The 19,148-nt window shown below is 33.9% G+C and overlaps 2 protein-coding genes across 8 annotated transcripts in view; both read left to right on the top strand.

Moving 5' to 3' along the window:
- Positions 1-19,148, top strand: part of LOC126829412 (glutathione synthetase) — an 80,111-nt gene that overhangs the window by 20,350 nt on the left and 40,613 nt on the right. For 2 of the 7 annotated variants that reach the window (XM_056102660.1, XM_050559304.2), the window contains exons 1-3: positions 6,458-6,504; positions 8,643-8,712; positions 17,733-17,938. Coding sequence is in view for 3 of the 7 variants with exons in the window: in XM_050559304.2 (XP_050415261.1) it covers positions 17,854-17,938 (85 nt within the window). In the remaining 4 variants the exon portion in view is untranslated. Of the gene's footprint in view, positions 1-6,457; positions 6,505-8,642; positions 8,713-17,732; positions 17,939-19,148 lie in introns of those variants that run through there. The other 5 variants (XM_050559303.2, XM_050559305.2, XM_050559306.2 and 2 more) reach the window with 3 other exon arrangements.
- Positions 9,510-12,572, top strand: LOC126829417 (uncharacterized). Its single transcript, XM_050559318.2, has 2 exons — positions 9,510-9,741; positions 10,428-12,572. The coding sequence occupies exon 2, from the start codon at positions 10,565-10,567 to the stop codon at positions 11,600-11,602; it is 1,038 nt and encodes a 345-aa protein (XP_050415275.1). The 5' UTR covers positions 9,510-9,741; positions 10,428-10,564; the 3' UTR covers positions 11,603-12,572.

Here is a 19,148-nt window from a genome sequence, read left to right as displayed (position 1 = left end):
TATGTATGCACACTGAAATTTCAAGGTAAACATTTTTGTACATCATTTGAATGGGTGTCTGTTTCTAAGCCCTGATTTAATATTGAAAACATTATCATATTCATTCAAATCCAGTTGTATTGGTGTGTTTTCAAGAGGCATAATACCCGAAAGTAGGCTCAATGGCTAAAATGTGTATAATGTTTCGTTCTACTTCCAAGCAGGATATAGTCTGTTTAGGCTTTTTATGTAAGTTAAATATTGGTCATAATATTGACATTATAAAATTTGCATGAATGTAAGTCTAGATATCAGATAGCGACGCTGGTTTATTTTCTTTTAACAGTATTTATTTAATCAGTTTTACATAATCTAAAGATACCTATTTATTGGATCCGAAAACAAGCCAGAGCTTATATAAGTTCATCTCCTGCTGTTGAATATATTAATACAAAAAATACCTCCTCAATATTCTTTATGAACATTGATAATACATGTACCTCTTTTACCAGCTACAACCCTCCATGAATAACAGAGTGTAAAAAAAAAGAATTTATTTCAGGTCACAAATAAAATCGTATCTTACTATTATTTAACTGAAAGAATCAAACAATTTCAAACATAAAAATTTCGTTTTACATTTAAGCACTAACCACCACCCATTTTCCCAGAGGAAAATCAAACTCCACACCTCTATTGCTTATAGTTGCTGAGCACTGCGTTCCCCCGATAAAGAAAAAGAATAATCTTAATAATAACAATATTCTTTTACCGAAGGCGAAAGCCTAACAAGCTGTTGCCATGCAAGATAAGCCCATACTTTGCAAGAGATGGACAGAGAACATGGTAAATCGATAGAGCTCATCGTCCCACTGCTTGATACGCAACTTCGGGAGCCGCAGAGGGTCTGGGGTTCAACCCCGGTGGTGTTCGAGAATGTTCACCACAATTTTCAAGCGTGGTTTCCCCTTGTCAGTAGTTTAGGACGGAGGGCCTGGCAAGGAAATTGTCTATTCGATTCGTTGGAGTGCATGATTCGTTTTTTTTTATAAACCACATTTTTATTCAGGATGTCTGAATGGGATTAGGGAACAGGCTTAGCCTATGTAAAATCCCTCTCCCTAGATAATATACATACATAGTATTAAAACAAAGGAACAAAATGGGTGTATATACACAGTTAAAATGACAAACACATACATATATAAGTGTAAATACATATATAATGAGATGGATGGGAAAGCCAATGTTCTGGTACTCTTAGACCTGTCGGCAGCGTTCGATACCTTGGGCACAGCTGACCTCCTCAATACACTTTGGAGCGAAATATGTTTAAGAGGAACAGTATTTAATTGGTTCAAATCATACTTAACCAACAGAAAGCAGAAAGTGCTCATCAATGGTAGTTACTCAACAGACAGGACCTTGCTTTGTGGAGTACCATAAGGTTCAGTCTTGGGTCCTGTACTGTTTATTATATTCACCAAACCTCTGAACAAGATAGCACTCAAGTATGGATTAAACATTCACATATTCGCCGACGACATTCAGCTATATATCAGCTATCGCCCCGTCACACAGCAGGCATCCATGACAAACATCGAGCTCTGTTTAAAGGAAATCCACAACTGGATGACCTTCCACTCTCATAAGCTTAATCCTGATAAAACAGAGGTGATGTTCGCAGGTACAAGACAGAAGCTCCAACAAATCAGAGACTGCAGCATAACAAATGGTGGTGAACAGATTGAGTCATCTGTTAAAGTAAAGAACATAGGAATAGTCTTAGATAAAAACCGGTCATTTCAACCTCAAATATCTGCTGTATCATCATCTTCATTTTATAAAATACACCAACTGAGTAAAATCAAACAATATCTCTCTTTGGATAACCTCAAACTTCTTGTCCAGTCTCTTGTAATATCTAAACTTGACTATCATAATGCAGTATTATACGGAATTCCTGACCATCGAATCCAAAGGCTTCAACACGGTCAAAACGCTGCCGCGAGGCGCATCGCTATCACGAAGAAACGAGACCACATCACTCTGTTGACTTACAAAGCATTACACGGTTTGGCCCCAGATTACATAAGAGAATTAATTTCAAAGCCACATTATTGTCCATCTCTCCGTTCAGAAGATACAAAATCTTCTTGTCATCCGAAAATCCAACCTTCAAATGAGTAGACGATCCTTCCAATTCTCTTCACCTAAATTATGGAATTCAGTCTCATCTAATAGCAACCCGAAGAACTCTAAATCAATTGACATGTTCAAACAAAGACTCAAAACTTATTTGTTCCAATTACACTTTGGATAATTGGTTGATCTCTTAATCAAACACGCGCCTTTGGAACAATTCATTTGGTGTTTAGGCGCTAATAAATACTTTAATGTTTAATGTTTAATGTAATAGATTACATGGTAAGTAAATTTAAAAACCACACTGTTCGCATTGAATTCCTTTCTGCCTTGGACGCACGGTAGCTGAACAAAAAATACACGTATCCATTGTAAACTTGATATGTATCATCCGATATCGATATCAAATGCTGAAAACTGTTGTTGTTGTTGTTTATTACAGATTTAACGTTCAATACAATGAATGTATATTATGGACAGGTTGATTTAATTAAATTATTTACACCTGAAAATTGTTAAAAACACAAATTAAAAAAAAATGTCCCCGGATACCAAAAGATCCTTAAAGCACACTTATAAACTCGCTGTCGTGAGAAGAAAGGGCGGGTCATCTTCTCCCTTTGTCATAATAAAGTTAAAACAGGAGGTCCAACTGACTGATGTTTGGCGTCATCAGAGCGGATAGAAAAAAACCCCGTGGGGAAAAAGATTCCGCTGGCTTTATGTGGAAAAGCAAAGTGCTCGCAGTGAAAACCACATAGCTGGACCCGTAGATTATTTACATATTAAAAGTGTTCGTCCAATAAGTTCCATATTGTTAAAAATTAATTAAGAGTTCAAGACTTAAAAGTTTAAAAGTTGTAGGCATTCCATTAGAGTTTTCCTTGCGTACGGCTCTCCACAGATAAAAAGTTATCTGAAAAGAAAAAGAAGAGCCAGCAGCAACAAAGACAAATTGAACCATTTATAGGAATAAATTAATTTTTAAACACAGGTTAAATTAAATTGATTGATGTGCACTGTCATTGTTAATAATGGTTGTGTAGGCCCCTATTCCTTTATTTTGTCATTATTTTTCCCTTGTATATTATTATATTAAATCATGCAGTAGACTGAACCGCCATACTGTCCTACAACAATAATTCCTTCCTTGTAACTATATATGTAGTTCCCTATCTTAACGGTAATCTATTCTGATATTATTAAAGCATCCAGGTGGCTTAAGGGCCAACCTGATCTACCAACCAGTTATCTTTCATTGACTAGAGCTCTTTTAACGCAACTAACTTAACAGTTAATTCCCGATTCTTCTATGAATTTTGAGATAACATCATAAATTTTATATGACATATTCCGGGGGGGGGGGGGGGTAGGTACATGTTGGATGGTATATTGAAGTTTGGCATTTTCCATTAAACTTCGTACAGGGAGTCTTTTCGTTTCCAATTTATTGCATGCAATGATGACATGATTAACGGTCAAATTGTCGCCACATTCGCACTTCACTGCTTTAAATTTATGGTCGGTAATTAAATCCTTAGTTCTTAATCTTGTGATTAACCCACAAATTTTGCGCGATGGGTGATTAATCTCCGTCTTTACAACCAGGTCGTTGTTTAAATTGAATCTAAAGGTATTTGCTCTGGCCAACTCAATTTTCCATTCTGATTTAATTTTAGTTGTGACGATGCTATTAAATTCCTGAACGCTATATTTTAAGTATTCTGTTGCGTTTCCCCCTTCAACGCTATTCGGGCTCGTCTCAGTCTAAGCACGTAAATCAAAAGAATAACAAATTCAATAATAAATTACATAAACTTTATTCAACAAATATTTATAATTAATACTTACATAATACAAATTACAATGAATAGATATATTAAATAGTCTTTACAATAATGTTCATTTATAGCTCATATATCTTATATTTATACAATTGATAAAAGTCATTTACTTTAATAAATAAATGTAACAAGTAGGATTTATTCCCCTTTGTTCCAAACTCTTGTAATACAAAGGCGTGATTTCCACTCTTCCTTTTAGCAATCAAGGTTTCTAATACATGAATCACCCATTCCAAAAAAATGGCGTCTCGCTGTTGCATTGTGGGAGATCCGTGAGCAAACTCACGAGGAGGCCGCCATTGCTTTGCATGGGAGTTCTCTGACCAAATTTCGAAATTGCAATACAATACAATTTTGGTTTGATTTTCAGGAAATTTGAACTCAACCTTTATTATGGTGTTACGGTGATATATTCAAACGATTTTTAAAATCAGATAATAACTGTGACCTTCAAAGGGACCACAAGCTAAAAGAGGCGATTTTTCGTATAATCAGGGGCCATAATTCAGGAAGTTACGTTCCGATGAGCGCAAATCTCGACAGGAACCATGATACTTGGGTTGTCAACATGCATGTCAAGTTTCATCAAAATCGGTTCAAAATTGTGACCTCTATAGGGGCCACAAGCTAAAAACGTGATTTTTCGTACAATCAGGGGCCATAATCCATGAAGTTTCGATCCGATACATGCCAATATCGAAAGCAGCCGAGATCTGTTGGGGATAAACCTATATTTCAAGTTTCGTCAAAATCGGATAAGAATTGTGACCTGTAGAGAGTCCACACACAATTGTGGACGGACTGACGGACGTCCAGAGATACGGACGGACAGGGGCGACGAAAATATACGTCCACATGAAAATGTGGGCGTATAAAAATGTAATGCGTCATCTATTAGGGCGGGACAATTACCATTTATTGGTAAGTGTTTCATATAGGCACCGTTTAACGTCAACATTATTCTATTTAATTAGACTAATCCGTGCACGAGATGACTGGACGATAGTACCCTACTTTCCAGAAATGGATACTGACGTAAATGTCTGTGAGTTAGTCTAAGATAGTTGCAGAGTAATGCAAGCTACTTCATTACCCTAGTTTTCGTCACACATCATGTAGGTAGAGATTTCTATATTAAATACAACACTTTTCTTATAAGACCTAAAATAACCCTATAGTGTTATAGTTGTATTAGTTTATAGACACTTGGGTTTTTACTATAATATTGCTTTATAAATTTATTTCGCAGGTCTTCGTATCTGGGACAAATAATAATAAAATCAAACTCGTCCTCAACATCTTGTTTATTGCACAAAATACATAATCTATCTTTCATAACATACCTGCCTTTCTCGATATCTAAATTGTGGCTAGAAAGTCTTATTCTTGTTATTTCACGTATACATTTCTTATTTATCGATTTAGTTGGATAGAACTGGAGTGTAAACTTATCTACAATATATTTGTATATTTGACATTTTGATGATTCAATGATTTTTTCATGGCATTCTTGTTTAAAGATGTCAATTAAACGAAGTTTTATTACAGACAATGTGCGTTTAGGATTTTCAAGACCATTATTTTTCCAAATATTTCCTAATCCAAGCCTAACTAATTATTTTTTAACATTATCTATCCAGTTATCATTGTTTATGCACATATTGTAACATCGTCTAGGAATTATAATGTCGGTGTTAATTAACTTTAACCAATATTTGAATATTCGAATTTTTCTTAAGATAGAAAGTGGATATCTACCCAATTCATAGTATATCATAACGGTACTGGTACTATTTCGTGTTTGAAGAAGTCTTTTGCAAAAATTCAGATGTACCTTTTCAACATCCTCAGCTTTATGAAAGCCCCAAACTTCCGAACCATACCATAAAATACTCCTCACGTAGGTGTCGAAAACTGGCAATTTTGTTACGGGGTTAAAATAGTTTTCATTACATACTTTTAAAACGAAAAATAGTGCTTTTCTGTCCTGGTCAGATACGTTTTGTTTTTTTTGCGTTTTTATAAATTTACCATCAAAATTCAACAATACTCCTAAGTAGTTAAATGAGTCATAACTTCAAGATATTCATTATAGAATGACCAGTTTTCTTTTTCGTCAATTTTCCCACCATTTCTAAAAATCACGATTTTAGTTTTTGAAATATTTACAGATAAGTCCCATTGTGAAAATTAGTTCAAAGAAATACTTTAAAATATTTCAAATACCAGAAAAAGAATTACTGCATAGCGAGGCCGATTGGATTCTATATGTGATATTAGGCGACGAATTTCCTTATTCTGGAGAACGTAGTATAATATTCTTAATATATGTAAAACACGCACTCAAATATCACTTATCTTATGAAAAGTAATATACAACTACTATACATAATTTCAAGGCCGTATATCGAACTGTCAATCAAATTGACTGACATGCGGTCTCGCACTATAGCAGTCTCGCTTAGTAAGATCTTTCAGTTTCCAAGGAAGGCATTTTAACATTGAACAATTTATGACGTTTAACTTGAATCAAAAGGTAATGTAACGATTCTGTTTATTATAGAAAAATGTTTGATTATGATATTATTTATTTAGAGAATAAACTAATACTCCAATAGTAATACGTGTACTTTAAATAGCACATAAAATGACCATAATAAAAATATATGTAATTATTGCCAGTGTTTATTATATACACTTGCAGCATTTTAATTCAAATTCATTCACAATTAATTGAAACCTCCCCTAAAAAAACCCGATTTGCTCAAATATCGAAAACACTCTTAACCCCCCCCCCCCCACTGATCCGCAGTGAATATTCGCTAGGCCGCGACAATCACTGATAAGGATGATATGATGCGACTTAATGCGCAACAAATATTAACTTTTTTCTTCCGACAAATTAAACTCTAAAATATATTTTTTATGTATTAGAAAATTAAATAAAGACGTTTGAAGTATTTTAATAGGTAAAAATTATTTCCTATTTTAGCGTAAAATTTTACTATTAAAATGAGTAAACGGCGCCATTCTACTCGAATCAGTAACGTTTTATGTAAACAATGCACGTGCATTTGAGCCAATGATTGAGGCCGCGTGATATGACGTCATGTGTTGAAGGCAGTCATCTTTTACAGAGATACTTTCGTAGTACTGTGTAAAACAGATTGAATCCCCCCAAACCCCAGTGACGACACAGTGGCCGAATGTATATTATGTCGTTGTGCATGGTGTTAAACATTCGCTTCCACCGAGGGTGATATCGCAAACAAGTCCGTGGGAGGAAACGTGTTGAGAAGGCGACCCTATCTCCAACCCTCATACACTCACACCAGGGATGGAAACTACGACCGCAAGACAAAAGTGACAGACCTGACCCTAAACCCCCTTAATTCCTTAATTACCATCTACACGGCAGGTTAACGCCTCAACGACTCCTTAAATCCCCCCTCCCCCTCTACCATAATAATATAAAACAATTAAATGTTAAATAATTAACTTAACGTGGATTAAGCTGTGGGAAATTTGATATTTTAGCGAGAAAATACAAATGACGCACCGTTACTTTAACCACAGAATAATATTATCTTATATGAAATGATCGAGACAAATTAGCATAGCTTATTAAGGGTGCTTTAATTTTTTAAGTCCTATTTAGAATTTGTCTTATAAATGCCATAATCAAGACAGTCGTCGTGGCCATATTCCCCGTGTCTCCATGATCACAAACAATTGGAGTAAGCCAAGAATACATATATGATAATATGCTTCTAATGGGTGAGAAATTGTTATTCGCATGGCATATTTCCAATCACAGGTGTATAATTTAAAACAAATACAAATGAAAATGGTCTACTATGTTTCATACATTAGTGTTTTACACGTATATTACACTTTCTCCATACAGTAGAATAAGAAAATCTGAATTAAATAAAAGAAAGGTTTATCGGACTGGCTAAAGTTACGAAAGTACAGAAACTTAATAAGTTGAATTCCAGTGGAGCTTGATTCATTCTATGTTAACTTTTGATATACGTATTTTATACGAAAGGTTAGGAATATGTATTCATTAGTTTAGAAAAACGTGGTCTCATAAATTCACAGCTCGGGTGGCGATTCCCCCCTTCAGATACCGGACTATATTCAACTCTCCATGTCAACCCTAGCCTACGATGTTTATAGGATTAGGTTCCGATTTGCTGTTCGAATTTCATTCATAATTTAATCATGAAATGGATAATCGAGACTATGATTTTTGTCGTACCGACTTTAGTAATGATGATCAAGGCTAGGCGGAAATTTCAATCGTTTAATTCTTGGGTCGCATAGTGGATCAATTTGAATGAAATTTTCAGCAAATTGCCTTTACATTATCTAGTTTTTAACTATTATAGTGAGAACTGCCAACTCGTTATCTAATCTCCCATAATGTATCTTTAATTGAAGCGTAATAATTATACAAATTGGCCAGATACTGCTGTGTATAGAGAAAAGTCTCTATATGTTTCATTATCTTGCTGGTATTTCCACAACTCGCAATAATACAAAGATAATACATACGATATTTTAAAATTCACTGTAAAGTTTTCCAGTCACAAGTTTGTAATCTATAAGTTATAACAATTCCGCTCGTTTCAAATCGTCTGCCTTATTAACGTGTTTGTTTATTTTTAGGTGAGGTAATGATTAGTGTATACCGTATGTGTAGTCCCTTTGACGTCAAACACCAATAAACCGGATTAAGGTAATTGTAATCGAAAACTTGTAATCTGACACATAACACAGCAATGTAACGGATAATTTTAATCAGAATAATGTGAAACTGTTGTATAGTGTATATAGTAAACACTAGCTGTAAATACACGCAATTTTGTATGGTCATTTTATGTGCTCTTTAATTCAGACCTTTGAATATTTATTGGTACTAAATGAATATGGCGCTATATTATTCTTGAAATGCTTTTTTTTCTTCTCTTTTTCTGACATTTAATTCTCAAATATGTGATGAAATCAAATTAAATACTATGTGGGTTTAATTCTTTTGTTTAAATCATAAAAATGCATGAATGAGGGATCTCCGTCAGTTATCTCCCCTCGCTAGGTGTCGCGACGTACTAGGGTCCCAGACGTCGTTTAGCCTACATTATGATGCTTATTTACGTACGCTTACTTTTTAATTAACGAAGTGTATATTATGCCGTCTACCTGTTGTTGTGTTCCTGGGTGTTCGAACCGTGGTGGTGTGATTTTCCCTAAAGATCAACAACTACGAAAATTATGGCTGACTGCTATAAAGAGGAACAGCAGCACTGCAAGGTTCCGTGTGTGGCAACCAACATCAACAAGCGTTGTATGTCACTCGCACTTCCTTCCAAGTGATTATATCACGGAGACGAAGCAGGGCAAGTAAATTATTTACACCTTTGTTCACTGTTATCAAATGATTATGCATGTAAGATGTGGCAACAATGCTTTTTATATTTTGTACACATGATGTATAAGGCAAGTTAATAAGTTGTCTGAGACCATTAGTGTGGTCTGTGTCCATAGTTTTAAGTCGTGGTCTCATTTCCTGTTATGGCGGCAATGTAAACATGTGCTTGTTAAAAAGTTAGAGCAGGAACTAGTCGCTGATTGTTCTAAAACCGTTATTTCTCGGCTCCGTTTATGCAAGATATATAAGGGTAATGGTTTTCTGAATTGTAACGGCAGTTGAAGACGAGTGTTTAGACTTTTGCGTTTAGTATAGTACGGTAAATCAGTAAAGAACATGGTGAGTGTAACGTCCGCCAGTAGTAGGCCTATCACCTATATAGTCAGTATTGTATTATAATGGTTTAACGGTTCTAATGTTTATTATGGTAAGGACATCCTATAGAGTTGTAAGAAAGGAACAATAAACGGTTAAAGATACATTGGACTATTGTTTTGATTACAGCTTCTATACCCATTGACCCGCTTTCAGTTATACTTTGGAAATACCAAAAAGTGTCTATATCTTACTCAATTAAAATGATTTTTTCACAAGATAAAATAGGTTTGGCTTCTAAAACTTCCTAGTCATTGAGACGATAAATCCTATTTCATTTCTATGTTCCAATATAAATACTATGTTTCTATAATTATAGTGTTTTTAATTCTTCATAAGCTGTAGCGGTGCTGTCTGGTAAAAAATTCCTCATAGTGCATTGTATGGCGTATGCCCGTCGTAATAAGTCCAGCCGTAGCAGAACAGTAGGATGTTAAACCCCCATTTTATTTCATAGTCCATGAATTTAGCGTTCAATCAGGGGCAATAATCCATGAGGTTACATTCCGATACATGCCAATTTCGAAAGGGACCATAAATGTAGGCATATAAAAAAAAATAGGGCAATTCATACAGATTTTTCCTTCATTTCTATTATATTGAGCAAGTGTGTGTTCTGAAAGTAAAATATCTTGTTATTATTTTTACAGGTACAAAGCCTCTACGAAAGCAGATCAAACCTGTTGCTGTTCCCAGTGTTTTCTTTTGGAGTTAAGGAAAAAAATGCAATAGTGAAAGTAGAAGCAAAAGTTTGTTTGCAAGACATGCGAAGATAACAACAAATGAAATGAAGATAGATATTGATGAATTTGTCAACGAAGTCGAAGTAACTGCTGAAAATGAAACTACTACTATTGCTACAGAAAATGATCAAATTGATTTTCTTAAGACATTTGAATGTTCATCTATCCAGACGCCCCGACAGTCTATTTTGTATGCCAGTTGTTTTATGTTTGATGATGCTGCAATGTTATTTTATACAGGGCTTGCGAATTATGAAGATTTTTGTTTTGTATTGAACAGTTTAGGAGAAGCAGCATTCCATTTAAATTATTTATATAATCAAGTTGAATTGTTAAGTATTGAAAATCAATTTATGTTAACACTTGTAAAATTAAGGCAATACAAAACCAACTTTGAACTAAGCAGATTGTTTGACATATCGGAAACCAGTGTTACAAATATCTGGGTTACGTGGGTAAATTTTATGTCGAGACAATGGAAGGAGGTTTGTAGTTGGCCTAAAAGAGATTTAGTGAATTATTTTTGCCCATCTGATTTTAAACTTAAATTTCCCTCCACAAGAATTATTGTAGATGGTACAGAGTGTCCTATTAAAAAGCCAAGACCTCCAATTGCTCAACAGTCAACATACAGTACATATAAAAATAGGAATACAGTTAAAGTTTTAGTAGGTTGTACACCTGGGGGATATATCTCTTATGTGTCGCCAGCATATGGGGGGTCTGCCAGTGATCGTCAAATAGTTGAGCGCAGCAATTTAATGTATATGTGCAATCGTAAAGATTCAATAATGGCTGATAAAGGTTTCAATGTTCAAGATTTGTTTGCTACACGTGACATACGAATTAACATACCCACATTTTTTTGTAAGAAAAATAGGATGAGTGGCAAAACTGTAATAAACGACAGAAAAATTTCCAGTAAACGTGTCCATATTGAGCGTATTATAGGACTAGCAAAAACATTCAAAATCCTAAAGTCACCACTTAATAGTACGGAAACTAAGCTTGCAAGTGATATTATCTATATTTGCTTCATGCTTTGCAACTTCCGTAAGTGTATTATTTCTAAAGACGCATAATATTTGAAGGCATACAAAATACAAACAAATTTCAAGATTTTTATATAATGAGTTAATGTCTCTCTTTAATTTTAAGATATGAATATAATACTCACAATATATAATAATCATAAATAAATATCATTCTGTATTATATACAAATTTAAGTTATAGTACATGTTATAGTAAATGTGAATTGTTTGATTATTTTAAAATGTACATCTATATATACAGTATACATATACTTAAATACTCGATCACTACCTTTAATAAATAGTAAATATGAATATTGAAACATTAAAAACAAATTTGTATGTATTGTGACCAAAATAACTGTAATCAATATAGTACAGGTTAAATGAAATATATTTTGTTCTTTTCCTTAATAATAATTAGTATGAAAGTAAACATATTAAATTCAGTCAATTAAATACATTTGATTAAAGATACATTATGTAAGATTTAGATAAATAGCTGGTGGTTCTTGATATAATAATACAAATAGTTTAAACATGGACAATACAAAATGAATATATTGAAAATTCCATTCAAATTACTTTATTCTAAGTGAAGTTATCAGTGTTTGTAGTTTTGACAAGATGTGTGAATTGATTGTTTATTATCGTAGTCACTGTACTGGTTTTGTCAGACTTTGCCTTGCTTCTTCATTAATCATTAAATGGCCAAAGCGTTCTAATTTATTTAAAATCAGAGCCATCGGATGGCATTGGAAGTAGATTATGATCTTGTCATGTTGATAAATGTCTAATTAATAAATTAGATAACATTTAAGGCCTAAAGAAAGACCTGCAATAGGCAGATTTAGGCAATATCTTTATAATTATACTGTATACATGTATTGAAAAGCAAAAAAACTTACTGACAATGTTAATTATTGATAGTGATATATTAAAATTATAAATATGTACTAACAATTTTATATTGTATATAGAATAAATTATATTTTACATAATTAGATTAAAATGAGTACTTCTTATAATCTTTATAAAAGAAATGATCCAGTATAGCTCTTTTAAAATATTTACAATAGTAATCGGATAGTTTAACAACCATATCATTAATGAAATCCTGATTTCTTTCAATAGTTATAATTTCAATGCCCTTAAATGTGTAAACAATTAACTGACACTCATTCCGTGCAGTACAAAGCATTTGTCCCTGCACTTGAAAATAATAATCATGCGTTTGTGACAATTCCAGAGTTGACTTTTCATTTAATTTAATATAAGGAACAGTCTCACTTGAAGCAAGTTTATCTCTTACGGAATACGGGCATTTAACTTCAATGACAGTATCATTGCCTAGAAGGGCATCAGGAGACGATGCTAAAAAGGGATATTTTGATGATACAAAAATTCCACATTGATAAGGTTTGTTTCCTGTTAGGGATTCATAAAGCTTTATGGCAGTTGATTCATATTTGCGTCCATGGACAACAGCTGGAGCAAATATGCTTTGAAAAGGTTTGACAAGGGATTGTGCTAGGTTGCTCAAGTCTGTCCTTTCTGTAGCTTTGCAGATTTTACCAAAATTTGAGGAATGTAATCTATAATTCCTGATTCTGAACCAATCTGGGTTACTAGACTGTCCTCGTGTATTTTTTTCAATATTATCGATTTCGAACTGTGTTATGTTAGAAATTTTCATGTCCTCCCAACCATTTTTCACTAAGTTGTTTTTGTAAATAATCATGATCAACATCTAATGCTACGGGATTAGCTGGTGAAAAACTTTGAGAAATGGGATACTGATTTATTGCTGGGTGGCTTACCCAATTACTTCGAAAATAATCTGGGTATCCCAAACGGTTTATGTATTTGTCTGGTCTAGGTTCGAAATTAACATTCAGATTTGATTGAGCAAGGGGTTGGTTTTGAGCCTTGATGGGGCTTCCATAATACTGTTTACTTTTATGGAAGGTTTGTAGTTTTTGTGTGCAAGTCTCTTCTACTATCAACTCAAAAGTTTCAGAAAATCTATATAATGCATACAAAAGAACACAAATGTGTTTACAGTGGGCAGTTGGTCCCATTCCTGCAGCACATTCGCATTGGCTTTCTGTAACGCACCCATCTTTATCAATTGACAAATCAATATTATAGGAGACACTTTTTTTCATTTCAGCTCTACATTCGGATCGAAAAAATACATCATCACTATGTGCTATGCGGATATACTTTAAAAATCTGTTTTTATAAATGTGTATCACATCATCATTAATTTGTTTATTTAGTGGTTCTAGAAAGGACTCTACAGCTTGAAGTTTTACTTTAATAAATTTTGTTCCGCTGTTGACATCTTTATAATTTTCAAGAGATGGTGTGGTCATATAATACTCATTTTCTAATTTTTCATTTCCAAAATCTTTATTCCGATCATAAGCTTCTAGTCTGAAATAGATTTAAAGTAAATAACATTTCTATATTTAGAATGTAAACTATAACAAACTGCATCCCCTAAAAAGACTGGTTAGTTAGACCTAGGGAATATTATGAAAACATGACATGTGATAATTGGAATTGAGCGGTCACTAAAAAGCCATTTTTCTATTTAATGAAAATGTAAAATATTGATTGTTGTACATTTGCATACAAGAAAATAAAATAAAAGCAATTGGCACGTCCAACCCAACAGGATTCGATCCATAACATCACGTTGTGCCATTTACATATTTTAACCATGTGGTCATAGGGTTGTTTGCTTATCGTTATATTATATAAAATTTTTAAAACTTTGAAACTGCCACACCCATTTGTTAATGTTGGAAATTTTGGTACTGTCACTGATACCTTAATAATTGTTTGTTTTTTGTTGTGATAATCGGAATTGAGCCAGCTACTAGAAATTTTGCGACAACTTTTCTATATACCAGTACATGATCATACTTTTTACTGAATTATTTATATTTTAAAATATAATTTTAAAGCCAATTAAACATACATTATGCAAGAACTAAATCTGCCTATTGCAGGTCTTTTTTTAGGCCTGAACTTTTATCTAAATTATTAGACAGTAATTAACTTATCCAGACAGTAATCAGCTCTTGATGACATCCCTGTTATGAAAATTAAATCAAATAGACCTATGCTATATTAATATAGTTCAAAGTCTTTTAACCATAGGATTTGATCACTGAATTTGATGTGATATAATGAGTGATGAATTTCCCTATTTCTGGGATATATGGAATAATATTCTTAATATGTACAAATCTGCATTGCAGTGAGTCTTATTTTCGTTCATAATTATGATAATTTAAAAAATATGCGACTCGGACTACCGACTAGGCCTAAGCCTATATAGCAATAATACTATAGGCCCTAGCCTACAGTACTACAATTATAACTACTTAGGCCTAGCCTAGATCGCAATATTGAGCGCTTGAGCTGATCCCCGTCATGATAAATATTATTCATTATCATACCTATGGAAAGTTATTCCCATTTTTTTTATTTCTGGGATGTCAAAATTAACACAGTTTTATCAGCAGCATGACCTGACCATTATAAAAGATTATTAATTAATGGCCTAGGCTAGCAGACGACACAACAACAAACAGTAGCCATAATGGTTTCTTCCCTGAACGAAAGTCACAACGTCAAAACCACCCGATCTTGGCGTATCGGCAATAACACAAACCTTTCAATTAATTCCTTCTTTCTGCCAGAAAGGCGTGCACCTCTTAGCTTCAGCTCTTTCTTCAAGGACAAAAGATCCCAGCCTCCGTACTTCGAGTCCGCCATGCTACCACAGGACAGGCCCGCAATCTGTCGTGCGCCACCTATTATCAAGGGGAGATAAATCCCACGGAGATCCCTCTATATGGTTTTATAAGTTCATATATCATCAAAATTCTTTTCTTTATAGCTTCACATTTATTTTTGCAACATTATTATAATACAGAATCAGAAAAAAATAATTACTGCAGAAATGGTGACCCTTTAAAGTTATGTAGTGTTTTGTATACCGGATTGCAGCTCAGGTCCATGGGCCTTTTGTTCTAGAATTGAAGATTCTTTCTTAATTTTATCAAAATGTGAGTTCTGCGAAAAGATTTAAAGAGTTTCAGACAAGTCACATCAAAAATATTCAAAATATTGGAATATTTTTCAAAAATTGACTTTCTTTTACCTTTTTCTACAAAATGGTCCATTTTTGACACTTTGTATACCTCAAAATGCTAATATTTCCCTATTTCTGGGAAAGTCTGAGATGAAAAGCATTTATTTCTAGAAACCTTGGCCGGTATACAGGAAGACAAGCTGCAAATTTGTTGCATTGAAGGTAACTGTAAGGAACTATAGTGAAACCTGTAAGCCCACCCCCTAAAAATGTTGGTGTGGTAACAAATCCCACTTGTGTCCACATAAGTAATACTGTTGATGGAATATGGCTAAAAGCCATGTTCTTCTATCCCTGGCTTATATACATACATATAAACACAGTTTGTTATAAGAAGTATGAATTATTTATTAAAATATGGATTGATAAATGTAAAATAAATGCTGTATTTAGGTGACAACCAGCCACTCTAATAAAAAGGTCGCAAAGCACTATTTTTTTTTTTAAAAATGGGAATATTTCAGTTTTTAAAATACTTTAACAATCAGAGGTATCCTTGAAATTACATAGTGTAAATATTATGTGGAAGCAAGTTGTTTTAATCTTTACATCAATGTCCTGACAAAATGAGATGGAAAAAGGGAGTTCTGACATAATTCAAAGCATAAAAGGGGTATGAAAAGACTATTAATTAATATTTTATTGCCCTGTAAGTGCCACATTTTCAAAGATCACCACAAATAATAGATTTACATTCAAAATGTAAAACATTAAGCTGCAAAAAACACATCTACAACATATCCATTTTGGGGTGTGGACTCATTTGGAAGAAATGTCATAGGATTACATGTTTGACCATAAACAAAAAGTCTTAGAAATCCTTGAAATCTTATATGTAACTATTTGTTTGTGTCAAATAAAATGCTCGGTTACAATTCAAGCACAAAATCAGATTACTGCTAATTTGGAGTCAACAAATGTTCAATTGAATATCCAAATATCATCTTCAAGAAAAGGGGTGGGGTGGGGAGGGTGAGCCAGTCTAAACGAAATGAAGACAGAGAAATTTCCCTGCAAACACATAGATTTTACTTTCTCGAGAAGGGAAATGCAACAATTTCAGGTTTTGAAAGATTAAAATTGTGTTAAGCCTGAGGAAAACAGCAGCAAAATGCAGTTCACTCATGTTTTGAAAATTCTAACACACCTAAGCAGAACATAATTAGACTAAATTTCTTAATTTTTAAATTTTTGACAAACACATGAATACTTTTTCAATATCTGACAAACACATGGATCCTTGCCAAGTTATTTAACAATGAAAATAAAGACATGCAAGACATTTTGGTTCATTTTACAACAGATGAATAATTAAAATTTTGACAGCAATATTGGGGGTAATCTGAAGAATTTCAGACAATTTATCATGATTTTTAGGCAAAATTGAGTGAAATTATGATACTTTCTTCCCGTCTAACAATTATAATGCAGAAAAAGTAAAAATCATACATTAAAATATTTTCCACTAATTTTGAAAAGTAAATAAACACTGAAAATCACAAAATTTTGACTAAAATCAAAATTTCCCCTCCCAAATTTGTCAAATATTTTTGAAATTTTACCATTTCACATTTTTTACTATCAAAATGCCATATATCACATTTTCTGACAATTTGGAGATCATATCATCAAATTTAGGCCTTTCATCCACTGTCAGGTTGTTTTCATATAGGAGGCAGACCACCATTAATTTCCCCATTGACTTCAATGTTAATTCTGGCCTCTTTGCCCACCTCCAACTTTTCCCCAAATTTTCGTTGGGCTGGATGCTTTCCACTACAGACAGAGGAACAAATGGTCATGTCTTTGCACTAAAATTTGTATGAGGTTGACCACCAAAATTTGGAGATACACAAACTTGAAGAAGCATACTAAAAACATGTAACTAGTTGCCGAACATATCGCCGTAGCTAACCTGATAACCCTCTTATCCTTCCGCCTCAAAATCATGAACATTTACCAAAACCTGGCAGAAAATGTTAATTCAAACCCTCTTCATCCATTCTAGACTAAAAAATCAACACAAATGGGCATGCAAAAGGGGAGAAAAGAGAGAGAGAGAGAATTGCTATAAATAGACGAACTACAATTCGTGGGTGTGGTCTGCCTCCATTAGAAGTTAATTAAAGATGGCCTCCTGTGTAACTAGAGATGTATCTGAGGAAGAACTTGAAGATATCAGATTAAAAGCTATAGACTGGGCATTGGCAAATGGTATGATATAAAGTTAATATAATCTTAGGCACAATTACCCAAAATAAACACTAAGCCTGAAACGGATAGATCAATTGGGTGTGAAACAAACTTTTCCATCAATAAGTAGTATCATTGAATAAAGAGAGAGAGAGAGAGAAACGGATAGATCAATTGGGTGTGAAACAAACTTTTCCATCAATAAGTAGTATCATTGAATAAAGAGAGAGAGAGAGAGAGAGAGAGATGGGTTTAACGTCCACTCGACATAAACTAGGTAATTTCGGGACTAACATATGGTTTAATTTATTTCAATAATTCGCTTGCGCATAGGGGTCTTTAGCAGTGGGAGGATACCGGAGGACCCGGAGAAAACCCACGAGGTTGGACAGGCGACCCTACTCCTTGTCACGTACAATCGGGGATTCATCATTGAATAAATCATAGACATTAGAACTACAACTGTTGTGTTATTATTGTCTTCGTACCAGACCATGCTGTGACCGGAAATACAGGCCTTGCAACGTCGTTGGCAAAAGTGTGTACACCCCGAAGGCGACTATGTAAAATAATAAATAGAAACAATCGAATTTGTTCGGTCTTTCACAGGTAGGAATTTTTCAGCCAGCCCTCATAACTTGAAAATTAGACAAAAAAAAGTCGTTTATTAAACGAGGAATTGATTAGATATCGCCTGGTACTTAGATAATTCATAAAGCCTCCCAAACACGTCTGGATCAGTAAATAGGTGCACACATTTTTATTGGCGCATCGGGGGATGCAGTATACGCCTCCCATACTTATTGTGCCCGCAGCCGATCAATTTATGTATTTTAGTTTAACGGTTAGAGGGAGGCAACTCTCTTTATTAAAAAGGATGATGTAAGCAAGCGGGAAGCGTGCAAAAGAAAGATGGCGAAGTGCACAGCGCACAATACTGGATCTTCAATGAGTTACTTTCTATTTTTCACTCGGCAACCGGCTGCAGATTTCACTCGGCCAACTTCGGTTACTCCTCTACACCAAACCATGTTTCCAAACAGAGTTATCTTTCCGTGACCCGCAAATTATATTTTTAACAATGAGTTGAATTCTATAGGAGGTGTTGGAACTCCCGCAAACAGTGCCGGTGGTGCAAGTAAGTTATAAAAATAAATACAACTGACAAAAGGTTAAGGACCACCTTAAAGTAAAACAAGACAGGAATATTTGGTCATTTAAGTAATAGATA

This window comes from Patella vulgata, chromosome 8 (genome assembly GCF_932274485.2).
Source record: "Patella vulgata chromosome 8, xgPatVulg1.2, whole genome shotgun sequence".
In the NCBI taxonomy this organism is placed as follows: Eukaryota; Metazoa; Mollusca; class Gastropoda; family Patellidae; genus Patella; species Patella vulgata.
This window is presented reverse-complemented; position numbering and strand designations above follow the sequence as displayed.